General features: G+C 44.8%; 1 protein-coding gene across 2 annotated transcripts in view; it reads left to right on the forward strand.

Annotated features, from left to right (window-relative positions):
- The window catches only part of LOC119173733 (uncharacterized), a 92,112-nt gene that overhangs the window by 51,859 nt on the left and 22,697 nt on the right, over window positions 1–17,556 (forward strand). Inside the window, exons 11-12 of one of the 2 annotated variants that reach the window (XM_075883098.1) lie at window positions 10,434–10,556; window positions 12,830–12,868. In XM_075883098.1, the coding sequence (XP_075739213.1) occupies window positions 10,434–10,556; window positions 12,830–12,868 (162 nt within the window). The remainder of the gene's footprint in view (window positions 1–10,433; window positions 10,557–12,829; window positions 12,869–17,556) is intronic. The other variant, XM_075883099.1, reaches the window with a different exon arrangement.

Here is a 17,556-nt window from a genome sequence, read left to right on the forward strand (position 1 = left end):
GTTGTTCTGACATTCTAAAATTTTGTCTCAGTTCTCGACAGTTGATGAATGCCACGCATTACCGTGTTCAATATAGGATGTAACACGCTATCTGCGATCAGAGCAACGCTGTCGATGAGCACACGAATAAAAATCCAGTGCTTCAACAATACTCGTGCTCTTGGGCTGTCTTTGTCTTGTTGGAGCTATAATACTTTGACCCTCAGAGGTTTGCGGGCTGTTTTGGTAAGTATACAGCGTTCTTCGTCATGGCGCAACACTGCCTTCACTTCGGGCACGTGCTGCGCGGGGAACGGCAAAGCCCTGCCAGCTTTTTAGAGCACAGCCCTACATGGCTATGATGTTTGTCGGTTTGTTCGTTCCTGTGCAGACAATCCTAGAGCAGGTGTGCGTCATAGGGATCGGGCAAACACCAGGGTCGCCACTGAGTATGAATAAGGAAACACGCGCGCAGAAAACACGAACGTATGTGCCGAACGCTTTCGGCAAGCCTCACTACTCAATGCGGGAGGTCAGACAAGGCGGCTCATGACGGAGAAGAGGACGACGAAGTGATAGAAGAACGTTCTTTGCTTTCTGTGCTCCTGCAAATTAGGTTTTTCCGGCCGTGAAAAGCTATTTACAGTGTTGAGGACAACATCAGCTGTGACGCCTGACAGCAGAAAGGGGCGTGACGGTACTAAACGCCGACGTTTCACCGTCACCGTGGCGGACGGAACCAGCCAGGATGTGCAAGAGTGGCAAGGGCCACCTTTACTACAGCGTGGCTTCGGAACCAATGAGCGTAAAAGTCAACCTGGTGCTACCATGGTTTCTTACATTAGGGCACCAACACTCGTTTTGGAGGCGATGAGGAAACCTGAAGACATGTCGAACGAAGGAAGCTCTGCGAAAAAGGTGAGAGTGGAAGAGCATACGGACAACATGCAGGAGGGGACATCGACCAACTCTTTTATTGATGAAGATATTGAATCTGAGGAGGAAGCAGATCCTTTCACTTAAGTTACATATAAAAAGAGTAGATTTGAGGGAATTCCTGTGGTGTTCCGACCAATAGAGGAAACGAGAACCATCTGTAAAGTAAACCCAAACGTTGTAGCCTCGCAACTTGTTGCACCTGCTAAAGAGAAAGTGCGTTCTTTCCGAGTGAACAAAGATGGAAGTTTCTCAGTCACCGTGAGCTCTCTTGCCTCAGCCAAAAGCTTGTTGTCTTGTGCGCAGGTGGCTGGCTTGCTGGTGAAGCCATTCATTCCGGAGTCTTACATGCGAAAATTAGGCAAAATCAGACATGTGCCTCTAGAGTACACAGAAGAACAACTTACAGAATATTTATAAGAGGCAGGAGTGATGTCGGCTAGACGCCAGATTCGTTACATACGACAAGAAGATGGCACTGTAGCATCACACCCACTGAGAAGTGTGATTTTACAATTCACATATGACAGACCTCTTCCAGAGAAAGTATTCCTTGGATTTACAAGCCATCCTGTTGAGGAATATCTGGGCCCAACAAGACGCTGGTATAATTGACAGAGGTTCGGACATTTGGCGAAAAATTGCCGAGGAACAAGGCGCTGCAAAATATGCGCCGAAGACCACCATCACAAGGACTGCAAATCGATAACACAACCGAAGTGTGCCAATCGCAAGGGGCCCCACGCTGAGTCGTTCTCTGGATGCCCACAGAACAAGGCGGCTTCTCTTCAATATCAACATGACATCATCTATGGTCGCACGCAACAACATGACGCGCCTGAGCCCAACGTCAACACCATGAACCCAGCACGACCTCCTCGACCGCAAGCACCTAAACGCCAGGACCATGTAATGACGTACGCGCAAGCTGCAAGAGGACAACGAAAGCATGGGAAAAGTGCGGGGACATCAACAAGCCAGCAGCAAGCTCGACAAGAGTCTCAGGAGGGACCTCAAGAAAAAAGTAACCACGTGGTTAACATACGAAAAAGCACTAGCACATCGCATCCAGTAAGTGTAACGCAACCAGAAAACTCCTCTTTGTCGATAGCTCATATTGTCATACCAATGTTATTCTCGGCTTTAAAAGCCATACTAGCCACGATCCCACAGGCTAACAACCTTCCTGAGGTCAAAGCCATCTTGTCGATGGAACAGGTAGTGTTCCAATTAGCCACAACAGTCACTGCGCAGGCAAAACATGAATAATTGTTATCAAAATGTCGTGATCTTCCAATGGAATGCGAATAGTATTCGCCCTAAGTGTGCAGACCTCCGAAAATTTGTGGCTCAGAGCTCCTTTCCAGTGTTATGTATTACAGAGGCCGGGTTAGACATCACTTTTCGGTTATCGAACTACGTTGTGTATAGGTTCTCTAGATATACAGGACCGAGCAGAGCAATGATGTGTGTGAGAAAAGATCTGCCATCAGTACAGTTGAATGCTACATCATTGGATTATCCAGAATATGTTGCATGTGAGGTTAGATTTGGTCGAGTAAATATAACAGTAGTCAACGTTTATCTCCAGCCTTCCACAAATATCTCGCTTTCTGCATTGACAGCACTTTTCCGGACGTACACGAAAGCTGTGATATATTGCGGAGATTTCAATGCTCACAATGTCATGTGGGGAAGTGCGTACTGCGATCGTCACGGAAAGGACCTACAAAAAGCAATTCAGGATAGTTCATTATGCTTGTTAAATGACGGTTCAGTGACGTTCCTACGGGGTTTAAATTACTAGAGTTGCCTAGACTTCACGCTCTGCTCACATGATATTGCACCTGGGGCGTCATGGCAAGCAGACATTGAAACAAGGGGTAGTGATCATTTACCTATCCTAATACAGCATCCAAAACTACGCTTTACTAAATATAGGCCCTCAGCAAAGATAACTAACTGGCAAGCATTTCGTTATCACATATCACATCAAGCTGATACTGTTACTGACACTGACAGCTTAGTATCACTCATAGAAAACAAATTAAATCACTGTTCCAAGTTAGTTAAAATTTCTGAAGTTTACGTTGTAGTAGACGCTGAATACGAAAGACTTAGGGCCATTCGCCGCAGAGCTGAAAGAAAATACAGACGCACGGGTCTACTTGAAGATTACCGCGACTGTCAAAGAACGCATGACCGCATGAGACGACAACTGGATAGACTAGGCAAAAAGCGCTGGCGGAATTTCCGCACTTCGCTAACGCCATTTACACCCGAGTCAAAATTATGGAATGTTCTACGCTCTTTAAGTGGGACAGTAACACATCAACAACCATTTAGAGCCTTAGCTTTAGTGAAGAATGTACCGGAAACAACCGTTGCGGACGAATTTTGTCAGCATATTACACGACCTAGTGCAGCCGGGCACACACCTGAATACATTAAGTCTGTTGGGGATATTAAAGCATTGATTACTTTTTCTCTCAATACACATCATGATGACCTAGATCATCCGTTTTCACTGCAAGAATTAAATAAAGCTCTTGCAGTGTGCCGATAGAGGACAGCAGCTGGTCCTGATAGGATAACATATGTAGCATTAAAAAACCTGGGTTCTGTGGCCACATATACTTTATTGAAGATATTTAATAATGCATGGACAACAGAGAACCTTCCACCCTGCTGGAAAGTTGCAAGAGTGGTCCCAATTCTCAAACCCGGAAAAACGCCTTTATCCATAGATTCTTTCTGCCCTGTAAGCCTGACTAGCTGTCTTTGTAAACTTATGGAAAAGATTATAGATGCTAGACTTCAGTGGTGGGTGGAATGTACGAACGTGCTTCCAAAAAATGTGGCAGGTTTTCGTAAACGCCGCTGCACCATGGATGCCATTCTAGACATTGTAACTTATGTAGACCATGAAAAGAGCTGTGGAAGAATCGCCGTTGCAGTATTTTTAGATATAAAGCGAGCATTTGACACAATCAGCCACGCTCATGTACTACACGGTTTAATTCAGTTGGGAATAGTAGGCAGGACACTAAGATGGATTGCAGAATTTCTAAGAGACAGGAAAATCTTCATTGACACGGCTTACGGTAAAAGTAAAGAGCATGAAGTTAGTCAAGGAGTCCCACAGGGTAGCGTACTTAAGCCCATTTTTATTTAATTGCTTTAGGGCTGAAATATCCCATATCTTACCTACTAGTTTGAAATATTCCATATATGCAGACGATCTGTGCATTTGGGCATCAGACACGAGCATTCAAGCAGTTCAGCAAAAACTTCAGGATGGGCTGACAATAATCAATGGCTTTTTCAAGAGCAGAGGCATGATTCTTTCCCACGAGAAAACATCTGTACTTCCGTTCACAAGGAAATGCCTTAAGAAATTCATACTTCAGTTAGACTCTCAGCGCTTACAACTTGTGCGGCAGCACAAATTTTTAGGGGTTATTTTAGACAGACGTCTGTCTTGGGCACCCCAGATAAAATCATTAGAGGACAAAGTCAACTCTCTAATCAATATATTACGTCGACTAACCGCAGTGAGATAGGGTAGTTCATGTTCTTCTCTATTACGTGTACAGTCAGCAATAATTCGACTAAGAATAGCTTACTCTGCCCCTGTTTTACATGGGATATCACGTAACTTGGAGGAGAGGATTCAAAGATTGTTGGCCAGAAGCCTTCGTATATGTCTTGGTGTACCGCGAGCGCCTGCCAGTGCTTTAGTGATTGCGGAGTCTCGTCAACCGACTTTCCATGCTATGAGATTTACGGAAACTTGCCGGCATTATCTTCGGTTGGCAACTCAACACGCTAATCATACCATATACCGAGCTATTCAGGAGAGATCAGCTGCAAGAATGCATAAAAATATACTAGAATTCAAGAGTTCACTGCCTACGCACGACTATTAGCCTCCATGTGCATCCCACCCACCATGGCGACTCTATATCCCAGATATTACAACTTTGATTCCGGGAATAAATTGTAAGAACGATCTGCTCATAATCGTAATAAAGCAATTAACTCTAACACACCTTTATACTAACTATGAAGACTATATTCGCGTGTACACCGACGGATCATGCCTAAATCAAAGCTCTACGTCGGCATTCTTTGTACCTGCATACCAAGCGAGAAAAGCTTTTAAACTCAGCCATTTCACAACATCCACAACGGCAGAACTCTATGCAAGACTCTGTGATTTACGCTTCATATGTTTACAACCAGGTCCACTTCGATGGGTAGTTATCAGTGACTCACAGTCCTCATTAGTTTATTTAAAAGGAATCAGCTTGGGAAACAAAGCTAGTGAGCTAGCATATGAAATACAGAGGACGTACGCTATAGCAAAAGATCTAAACCACACTATAATGTTCCAGTGGGTGCCAAGCCACTGTGGAATCACAGGAAACGACATAGCTGATCACATTGCACGTGCAGCACATGAAGAAAATAATATACCACTGCTAACTCTATCGATGAGCGATGCACGTTGCCTTATAAATAAGATGAGCTGTCAACTGTCTAAGGAAACCTGGTTCGAAAATGGGGCGCAAAACTCTCTGTTGTATAACATTGATCCCGGTATAGAATTGACTATTCCGTTAAAGGTTAGCCGATCGGTAGAAACAGTCATCCATAGGCTTCGACTTGGTACAACCTACACGAAGGCTTTCCTCTATAGAATAAGGAGAGCTGGCAGTCCCCCCTGCTCATGTGGAGAAGTTCAAGAAGACGTGGAGCATATTCTTCTGCATTGTAAAAATCATGACGTACCCCGAAGAACCTTTTTCAAAAACTCAATTCTTTGGATAAGCGACCTCCATCAATTGCAAAAATCTTGGGTCCATGGTCAAAAGGAAAGCTACAATCCACTGCAGCGCGTGCAGTCGTTCACTTTCTGGAGGAATCAGAAATAGCTCAAAAGTACTAAGCAAAAAACAAAAGTTAACCGCGGTATGTTTCAAAACAGTATTTTCCTGCTTCACTACGATATTTTTGGGAAAACCTTTCTGAAAACATGTCAGTATTTAAGCGACAAGATCACTTTACACGTTTTATTGAACCTCACGTTTTTGTGTGAACACTTAAATTGGCGTGATTACTTGTGTGTATTTCTTTTATTTTTTAACAAACTCAGTGTGGTGCGGACACAGTTCTACGCAGTGTGGACTCATTTCTGTGTGGTGTGGACACTCAGTGTGGAAAAACGTGAACTCATTGTGTAAGTGTTGTGCTATGTACATATGTAGAGCCTTGTGTTTGCTACTGAATGTGCGATGTTGGCTTTTGTGCAAGAGAAGAGGAGTAGCCGGTGCCACGCATTGGCACCAACCTCTCCTTACATACATTAAATTAAAAAAAAGGCGGCTCATGTCATGGCAAGAACGTGCCTGCAACTGAAATGGAAAATTTTGAAGGAGTATTCACTGAATTCACAAGGGTCTTTTAGAAAAAGCATTGTAGATTTGGTTGCAGGTTGTATAATTTATGGTGGCTCTTAATACTGATTGAGAAACTTCCATGTCGTTTCCTAAACAGCTTCGCTGGTCCCACAAAGAAAAATAGCTGTTGGAATTTTTTTTTTTTCATGAACGCGTAGCTTCGCGATCTTTCAAGTATTCGTTAAGCGAACTTGCGACGCCCGTATACTAAGGGAAGCAAACGAAGAATGCTGGTGTGCTATTGCGCAGATGGCTACTGTAGTGCTAATGTCAGGACAACGCCCTTCGAATGGAGCTACAGGTTTATATAGCGCCAATCGTCATTGGCGGCTTTCGTGTTCATTCAACCAGTGCGTGTTCAAACACTCCCCAATAGACTTTCTTCCAGAGAACACACACACTCTCTCTCACACATGCGTGAACGCAAGTACACGCACACATACGGAGACAGACTGACAGAGCCTACACTTTGGTATTTTCAGTATACTCATTCTCCGTACTTAGTTTTACATCTGCGCCCCCACAGGGCCGATTCATCACGCGGTAAAAACTAGAAGAAAGCAATAAAAAGCTATGCCGTGGGTTACGTATTCATCGGCTACAACACAGTAATCTCAGTAAGACCGCTTAAGCTGGACCTCTTTTATGCGCCTCTGGGATGCGCTTCTGAGCTCAAAAAATATTCGCGACTTTTCTTCCCTCGAAAACTTTCCAAAACCAACATTTGAAAGCTCAGTTTGCAGCTATTGCTACCTTACTGTCCCTATTGACTGGCAATGTGAGCAGACATTAAAAATAAAGAAGAAATCTCCCGCACTAATAGATTAAGCAAGGCTATACATTAGGAGAGTCCGTAGAGTTTCGTATCCAAGTGCCAAGCTAACAGGAATTAGGAGTAATTAGGAGACCACCAGACGCGTAATCCGAAAGTCGTAAGCTCGGTCCCTGCCAGCGGCAAGTTATCATTTCGGCCATTTTTCTTCTTGCCCATTTACATTACAATTACTGCTAACAACACGCCATATGTTTTACTTGGTGGTGTTGTCGGTAAGTTCTCATTAACATTTCCGGGTGATGTGTTTTGGTTTCACGTGAGGGACGCATGCGCTTTCTTCATCTGTGCCTTTCGTCTTTTCTTGCGTAAAAGGAGGCACGACCATGTCTGAATGACAGTGTCACGTTCCATTCTGTTGACTCGACGTGTCGCTATGGCGCCAGCCTGTACATTGCAGCCTGGTGTAAGCAGCGTGCGGCGCCGAACCACGAGCGTTGTTTCTTACGGAACACGCCAAAGCGCAGATGCGCCTGTAGGATGTTACCGCCACCGATGTAGGGTGTCAGTTACTGCCCACATGAGGTGATTGCCCCAAGTCTGCATTCAAAGTCACGCTGTAGAAGTCACTACACCACGTGACAATATTATGTCCAACAAAGCAAAACTATTCCTTAAATTTCTACTTCTTTCAGTGATATACCCGTATACGCTAACTTTCTCGTCACAGCTCGCTGAAGTCGTGAGCGTAGAAAGAAGCATTCCTAACTATAGCGGGTCCCACCTGATGACGCCAATATTTCCTAACTGTAGCGTATCAACACAATGCAAACAAAACCGCATTTCCGCCACTTACCCATCACGTTCTCCGTCTGCTGTCACTTCGGGGGAAACCACATTTTCATCAGCCATAGGTGAGATCAGCATATCTAAGGTCTTACGAAGGTCGAAAAAGTTAATTTGGAAACCTACGAACTCACTTAATAAACTGTATTCGTTTCGAGGGTAAATCACAATCTACGACATTCCTAGTTTAGAGCTGAACTTTGAGTACAGTGCGTGTCATACAGGGAACCTGTAGCGACCATAGCGGTGGCTCACACAGTTGCATCGAGGCCGACACACTGCCATGACACCGTTCCATACCTCTTTTTGTAGTATTCTATAGATGTGCAGCTATGATGACGTCCTCTAATCACCATTTTTCTTTTTTCGCTGGTTGCTATGGCATGACACAGCACTTTGCCAGCTATCTCACTGTGACTGGCATACAACTAGAGTTGCTGCTTCATGCTAGCGTGCGCACGGAAAATTATTGCTTGGTTTCAGTGCGGAAGAGCATTCGTGAGAAAAGTTTAAATTATAAAGAAGGCCTCTCGACTGTCTCGACGTTCTAATTTCGATCACATAGGGCCAGCAAGCGTAAAGATTGCTGGCCCTATGTGGCCCTATGGTTGAACTTCGCTGCCACTGAAAATGGGTGTCGCAGGAAGCCGGGAACGCTGAAGACAAAATTAAATTCTTTTCTTATTACCATTTGGATAACTTCATTGTGCCAGGCGTGCACGCACCATTGGAGAAAGCTGAAAAATATGCGAGTGCTGCGCAGCTTGACTGATCAAAGGTAACGTAGTTTGTCGTCATTGGAAGCAAGACTGGCAATACCTTGTACTTGGCCGAATCGCGGATATAGGTAATATTAATAAACTATATATCAGCTTTGTAAGCGTTTAAATTTAAAAATAAAGTATCAGCACAATACGTTGACAACTTCGTACACATTACCATGTCCATAGTTTTTTGGAATGCTCTTTGAATAGCACAGGAAGCATTTTAATCAGGCTTGGAATAAAGTCCGCGCAATCAATGGGAGGTAAATGGGCCGCGAGACGATATGCTGACGTTTGACAGCCTCTGCGCAATTAAGATATTCAAGCAAGTGACCACAAAAACGAAACTCCGCATATCGTTAGGCTCTTTGTAGTTTCACGTGCGCGTACATCACTGTCCGATGGGCGCGCACAAATATAATATCAATGAGTAAAACCATGCCTCGCGCAGCGTAACGCCAACTCTGTTTTTTTCTGTTTCGAGAACTGTAATCGGCATTCATCTCTTTCCCCCTGCCTCTGCTTTCATTTCACTGCCAAAAATCTCTTCTTGTCTCTTCGACAAGTCACCAGTGAACTTTCAACTTTTCTTAAACTTTTCCTGCAGGCGAGTGAGTGGGTGAGGGAGTTATTGTAGTAGTTAGCCCGTTAGGGTTTTGACGTAAGAACAACAGTTGCTATGATGCGCCAGCCAGAAAGTAATCTTGAATAAAAAGTGAACTTGAAGCGACTAAAGGGCCCCACCGCAGTGGTCTAATGGCTATGGTACTCGGCTGCCGGCCTGCAGGTCACGGGCTCGAATCCCGGCTGTGGTGGCTGCATTTTAGATGGAAGCGAAAATACTGTCGGCCCGTGTGCTCAGATTTGGGTGCACGTTATGGAACCACAGGTGGTCAAAATTTCCGGAGCCCCCCACTACGGCGTCTCTCATAATCATACTGCAGTTTTGGGACGTTAAACTCCACATATCAATCAAGTGACTAACGGTAGAAAATCAATAATATATAACAGGTGGAAAGCCGTTCTTTACGGCTGCTTTAAAACACTCGTGGTCACAGGTGTCTCTTTTGAAGCTACAATGCGGGAAGATCGCAACACTATAGCCACCACTTGTACAACGCACATCTCCATGTATGACGCATTGGTTCCGGACATCAATATATTGAATTAACTGAAGCTGTCATCACATGCACAATGCGTGGTATGGTGTCATTCAAGAGTTCGGACTAATTCTGCTACTCTAATTGAAAGCAAGCGCCACAGGCGTCTCATTCTGGACAGTGTAGCAGGAATATTATCTAAAAGGAAGAATAAAATAGTGTTGGAAGACACGTACTTGGCGCTGAACTAATGACTAAGGTTTATTGAAAAACAACTGCAATATATAGGAATGATGTATCTGTGCAGAAAACGACACATCAGTAGAAGTGCGCATACAAGTGATAAAAGCCGTACATCGAACATTATTAACAAACTCCCTCATTAGAGGACCCCAGATATTAATTTCACCGCCGCGAAACGAAATTGATTAATTTGTGGTGTTTAGCGTCCCAACGCGAAGCGAAATTGAGAGCAAGTTAAGACAAAAGACATCATGCTGTTGTATGCGGCAGGTGTCTCTAATATCGTGTTCGTGCTGCTCATATCGTGTGCGCTTGGGTTCGTGCAATGCAGCCCACGGGTGCCGGCGGGGTCGTGGACGTGTACTGCACCAACAATGGCAAAGCTCCTCGAAAGTGCCCCCAGTGCGCCTCCGAGGTGTACACAACCGTTGACGCAGCTAAGGTGGAGGCCACGGTAAGGAGCGCGAGGTTGCTTGCACAATACCACTTCTCGAATGTACCCGGGAAGGTGACAAGTCGGGTGAGAGGGGAGGAGGTCGAGATAGTATTCAGTATGTGGACATATTTGATTGTATTCCATGTGTGTGTGTACTTCATAAGCCCCATTTCCACGTGATGAAGATACATTAGGAGGCTAAAAAATGTACGCCTGAGAGATTGCAGTACGCCTTCTGAAACAGCAAAATGCAGGCTCGTTTTCAAGAAGAACGTGATCACCAGAAAGACTGGTATAATCAAGGGGTGTGTTTGATAAAAAGCAAATTCACTTTTCTTCAATTTCTCATGGAAACGCAGGCCGCGGTTTCGAATCCCGGCTGCGGCGGCTGCATTTCCGATGGAGGCAAAAATGTTGTAGGCCCGTGTGCTCAGATTTCGGTGCACGTTAAAGAACCCTAGGTGGTCGAAATATCCGGAGCCCTCCACTTCGGCGTCTCTCATAATCATATGGTGGTTTTGGGACGTTAAACCCCACATATCAATCAATCAATCAATTAATCAATCAATCAATTTCTCATAAAAATAGTGTTACATCTTGGTAGTGCCACAGTGCTTATTTTTTACTTGGGAGACGTGTTGTTTTTTTGTTTAGGATGAGGAGGAGGAAAGTTTAAGCGGAAGGACACGGATTTTTTTTTGTTTAGATTTTTCAAACAGCCAAATATGGCGAACGCGTTATGTAAGGTACCTTACATTACGTGTTCGCCATATTTGGCTTGTCTAAATTGTCAGTTTTCAGCTTTATCTTTGATGTGGTGGTTTTTTTGCATATTATTTGTATTTTCGAACTGCGTGTACTTGTGTTCTTACGGTGGTATACTATGCCAGAATAATGTATGCTCTCTCTGTGCTTATACTTATGTGCGCCACTTTCTGTGTACCATCACTGATTGCTTAACTGTAACCGGCTGGGAAGCTTAGTCAAGTTCACAAGAACGCTTCCTTCCCCGTGCCCTCCACGTCCTAAAGTAGTAAATAAAATGATTGTTCCAAAAGCAGAAAATGTATCCCTGACGTACACAAATCGCCGATTTGCTACTCTGCTTGGGGAAGGGGAGTGGAAATGGGAAGGAGGAAAGGAGACAGAAAAATTAACATACAGCATCTTACAATAAAATTTAATAAATAACTAAACACAGCAGTGCATTCTCGGTCTCCTGAGCGGGTACTTGCGCTGATAGAGTATCTAGTTGTGTGCAGTCAAGGTACAACTGAAGTCTGTCGAGCTGACCGATCTATCCATATTTGAAAATAGAAGTTTCATTACACACCTCCGTTGCATGAGGCGGAATAGATCGGTATACACTTCGGCCAAGTGGCAAGGCTGTACCGCAACAACTGAGGATCAATCTAAACTGTGGAACATAATTTGTTTGATTGTTGAGGGTATGCCGATGAGCGCGCGTTCGATGTCAAGCAGATCGTTCAGACTAAGTCATTCGGATAAGACCACCTAATATGTGGAAGATGCCAATGGCTTGCAATTGCCTTTATTGCTTTTTTTCTTTGTGCCACACTAATATTTTGTTCCATGAAAGTGCACGACTTTTGTGGTGGTGCAATTGGCAACCGCTCCTCTCACGTATTCATGATGGAGTTTTTTGTGCTAACAAATAGGACGTGTATGCACGGCGCAACAAGAAATGCCGGTGGAAAGTATACGTTAGAGTGGACGAGGATACGTGTATACCTGTTGAAATATTGGCTTCGGCAGCATAACTTGTTCGGCAATTGCCGATTACTTCAAAAGCTTATAGAAATTACATTCTGCAAAAGAACAACATGGGCAGGATGGGAAAACAAGTGCCGAATGAGTTAATGTGCGATACTTCCGAGATGAGTAGTAAGAAAAACAAGCAACATAATATTAACTTGGCCGGTACTTTATCAGAACTGTATTAATACTCGTAATTTTAGTCTTTCCTGCAAACTAATGCACCTTTCTCTCGAGCTGAGGGACGTGTCACTAGTGCACTCGTGTATACGTTTTGATTCGTTAAAAAGGAGGAAAGAAAAAACTATGTTACCTCATCTCACACACTTTATGTTTGTACCTACTAATTTTATGTTTCAGAGGAAGGGGGAAAACATACTCTATTGGCGGAAGGGTTAATTCAGCAGGGCCTGAACAGCTACTTTTCAGTAGATGAGGGGAGCTGAAATACAAGACGGAGGGTAAACTCGTATAATTCTCTCGACGTTTATTTTGTGTTTTTCTTTTCTTTTCAGGTAGACGCCTGCTACAGCAAAAAAGAAGCGGCACATCCGGTAAGTGACCTTCTTTATGTTCCACACTTGAATCCCGATAAAGGAAACCGGTGAGTGTTTGGGAAGTAAGTCTTCGTAACATCACGATCTTGGTTTTATTAGGGTGTGGTACTTCACCAGCGCTAATGAAGTCGCGCATTCATGAAAGACTCTAGCTTTAGCTGCATTTTACATTGTGCATTTCTGTTAGAATTCATCTTATAGAAAAATGTTGACCAAATATCCGATGGCAACGCAAGTTGCTTGATAATTGGGGGTTGAACACTGCCACTGAAAAGTTTCACGAGCCCCACACGTAGCTCTATCGAATACTACGTAGCGGACGCTTTCACCAAAAATTAATACAAACAAAATCAGCTGCAGCAGCCTTTTACTTGTGGCAATGCAAGCATGTTCATTGTCACTTGCTTCTAAATGTCACGCCAACCTGGCGGACCGTGATTATACATCGACGGCGGGATTATAGCGTGGTCGCCTCTGATAAGGCGGGTGGGTTACCTTAAACGCACCCGCTACGGTAATCGACTACTCACTCGCATGTCGCAGGGTCGAATCCCAGCCGCGGCGACCGCATTTTTGACAGAGGCGAAGATGTTCGAGCCCCGTGCACTTCGATTCAGGTGTGCGTTCAGGTGCCCCAGGTAGTCCACATTTCCGGAGCGCTCCCTTACGATGTCTCTAAAAATAATATCGCAGCTTTTAGGCGTTAAGCCTCATCAATTATGATAGTTAAAATTTTCGAAGTGCTTTTCAAAATTGATGATATTAGAAGCGTATGCATGCAAATGAGTGTTTTCCCAAGTGAAACAAAAATATCGCGTTGTCGTAATGCCACGCAATCGTGTATAAAAAATATATGTCTGCCATGGTGGATCAGTGGATACGGTGCTCTGCTGCTGACCCGAAGGTCGTGAGTTCGATTCCGGCCGTGGCGGTCGCATTTTGGAAAATAGTAAATGAGAGAGGCTTGCACTCTGTCAAGTCAGCGCACGTTAAAGGACACAAGTTTTGGGGCACAAGACCCCAGCTATATTAGTATATGTATAGCAAATATAGTTCATGTGTGGCACCGGTCCTGTGCGTCATTTTTCTCGGCATATAACGAGTGTTTAAACGGAGCAAGAAGATTTATCTCGCAGTTCAGTGACGCGCACACGGTCATGTGTTACTGAAAGAAGCCAAATCTGTCTAACAAGCTTGTAGAATATCGTATTCGGGCTTGCCCCAAGTCCGCTGGATCGAAACTTGGACGCAATCACGTGCATGTCAATGAAATGAAAATGAGAGAGAGTGATGTGACCGAAGAGGGTTGAAGCTGACACCCAGGATCCCGCGTGCAAGAACTTTTGCAAGGCTTCTTACAAAAAGTACACCCAAAATAATTTATATACATGTTTAGAAACAGTGTGTATTTACTTAAACCACGTAGTACCTACTATGAGATGGCATAGCAGTCCCAGTTGCCATCAAACCAATGCATCTCTGTTTAAAAAAAGTGTCTAACGATTTAAAACACTTCGTATTCTACTATAAGACAGCGCTGATTCGTGTGCGTAAAACAAAATAAGTTATGATTTAGAGTAATTTGTACACTACTATGGAAGAGCAGAAAGCCATCCCTGTTTCGATCAAAAAAGAAGACCAATTCGTGTGTTTAGGAAAAGTGTTTAACGCATATGAGTAGTTTGTAATCGACTGCAATGAGCGCTATATAAAGTTGGCTTCTGCATTTCTGATGGAGGCGGAAATGTTGTAGGACCGTCTGCTCAGATTTAGGTGCACGTTAGAGAACTCCCGGTGGTCGAAATTTCCGGAGCCCTCCCCTACGGCGCTCTCATAATCATATGGTGGTTTCGGGAGGTTAAATCCCACATATCAATCAATAAAGTTGGCTTGTTTGGGAAAAGTGTTTCACTATTTAGAGTGCTTCGTACTCTACTATAGGGGAGTTGGAAGCCACAAAGAGCTTAGGAGGCTATTCAAAGCACGGTGGAAGGTTTTGACGGGACATTAAAAATAATTTGATTCAGTTTAGATTGACACGCTGCACTCTGACAATTTTCATTTCATACGTTTCACTACCACAAGTACGCTATTAGCGGAGGAAATCAATGTTGAGGATGTATTTTAGAATTTCATGCCGTAATCATCATGCGTGGCGTCGAAAATTCCAAAACGTATGTTTTTTTTATTCTCATGACATACGGCTGGAATATGTTTTCTGAGGCTGCATATGCTAGGTATGGCTTACACTGGGGACAATGTGCTTCGTTTTCATCAACTGGATTCTTTATACGTAGACAACCAGCAGACGCCTTCAAAATGTAGGGCGTCATCGCGTTTGGTGCGGGAATCTCCAGGTGGCGCCTCCACCCGCATTTCTAAAGACGATAGTCTTTCTTGGGGACCTTCGACGCTTCGACGCAAAAACTTTGGTCTGTCTGTCTGTCTGTCTGTCTGTCTGTCTGTCTGTCTGTCTGTCTGTCTGTCTGTCTGTCTGTCTGTCTGTCTGTCTGTCCGTCTGTCTGTACATTTGTCTGTTTGTCCACCATTACCCCCGAATCGGGTACTTTAAACAGCACCAGCCAATACCCTGAACGGCCGACCCCATCCGCTGCGCCCACCAATGTTGCTCAAGAATTAGCGTTCATACGTGTGCGATTGTGAATTAAAAAGCAAATATTGCGCATATCTAAGGCATCATACCAACTCGTATATATTCTGCATGTTCGTCTTTTACTAGAAAAGGCATACAGGAGTAATTCTAAGGACCGTAGCGCTTATCACGCTGCGCTGACCATGCAACGCTTGCACGAAGAAGCGAGTGTTTCCAACGCTTTGCTAAGACGAGATGGTGGTGGCCCCTACCCGTCGCCTTGCGTCCTACACCTCTGAGACGGGCGCGCACGCCCGTCTCAAGGCCACGCGCTATATTTTCCAAAGAAAACTGCCAGATGGTGCTCATGTCTCACGTGTGACGTGACTTGATGCGCTCATTCACCTCTGCTGCACGCTCGAGGCACTCTATAGCGAGCGCCTCCGGAATACTATTCACCGATGTTCTTGCGCAAAACATCAAATAAAGGTTTTCTTCACTCTCCCCACACGCAAGACTATCGTCTTTCGACGACATTTGCAGATTACATGCAGATACGGGGCCTATTTTTCCCTCGTTTTCTCACTTACCAAGCGTCTTGTTACTGTAAGAGTGGTGTTTTTGCGGTCGTTAAATTGTAGTTTAATAATACGCAAAAATTCGTTTGATCTATCGTGTTTCTTCCAGAAACAAGTCATCTGAACATCACAACAGCACAAAGCCATGGAGTACACACGAGACGAGAAGGCTGTGAAGGATAGCGAGAGCGCTACTTGTATGGCGGTCCAAACATGCGCTTCTCGTCAAGTGTTTTAGGGGCGAACCCCATTATTGTCTAGCGCAGTCCCTCGTCCTTCCGGCGTAGCCAGCACGGCACGGCACCGACCGACCGACCGACCGACCGACCGACCGACCGACCGACCGACCGACCGACCGACCGACCGACCGACCGACCGACTCTTCACCCCACTCTTCATCATTCACTCCGTGGATACACTGTAATTTTTTTAGGTGGTGGTGGTGGTAGTAAACACATATTTGAAAATTGGCAGATCCTACGTACAATGGGAATCGCTGATATGCGAAGCACGAATGAGGAAGCTCGATATGTAACTTTAAAACCAGCACAGCAATAGGAGGTGAAAGTAAATGATGCCGTAAGTGACTTTCATGAGGATGATATGTGGGGTTTAACGTCCCAAAACCACCATATGATTATGAGAGACACCTTAGTGGAAGGCTCCGGAAATTTCGACCACCTGGGGTACGTGACTTTCATGTGATGATGATCACGTTTAAACGTGTCATTTACCTTCGTCATCTATTCACGTCACCTGATATCGAATTTGGTATATGTGCAGCTAAGCGAAATGGCTGCGAGCACGCTATTAGCGCAGCATGTAATAATGTTTTACGCGACACGAATATTATGATTATCATGTTTGGACGTGTCACATACTTTCGTCGTCCATTCACGTCCCGTAATACCAAGCTTGGTATATGTTAAGCTAGCGAAATGGTGGCGAGCGCACGTAACGTTGGCGCGCGTTCACGCTTGGCGCAGCGATACTATACGCTAGCAAAACGCGAGTGCTCTATTGTCTGACACTATAGGCGCGACCAGCGTCTGTTGGCGAAGCCCGGCGGCAACCGGCTCGAAACGTGACATGCTGCACTTCGCGCCGACGACGTTACCTATAGACAGCACCGCGTCTGCTTAGCTTTGTGACGGAAGGACGTCGGGCGCGTTGAAACGCGCATGCGTCAAAGCAATGCACCGCGGCGTGCGCCTGCGAGTATATGCCAGGCAGATCGGCGCCTGGCGTGGCATCGCCAGCGCGACGCGCGCCAGGTCTCGTCGAAGTGTTTTGGCGCCTTGAGTGTGGCACATAGTGATGTTCTTCCACGACACGCATCTCATGATTACCATGTTTGCGCCAGCCACATACCTTACCATCCATTCACGTGACGTAATACCAAGTTTCGCATATGTGAAGCTAGCGAAACGGCCACGAGAGCATCATCAGTGTGGCATTTAGTCTTGTTACATGACACGCGTTAGATCAGTACCATGTTTTCACCAGTCACACAC

This window comes from Rhipicephalus microplus, unplaced genomic scaffold, assembly GCF_043290135.1.
Source record: "Rhipicephalus microplus isolate Deutch F79 unplaced genomic scaffold, USDA_Rmic scaffold_15, whole genome shotgun sequence".
Lineage (NCBI taxonomy): Eukaryota > Metazoa > Arthropoda > Arachnida > Ixodida > Ixodidae > Rhipicephalus > Rhipicephalus microplus.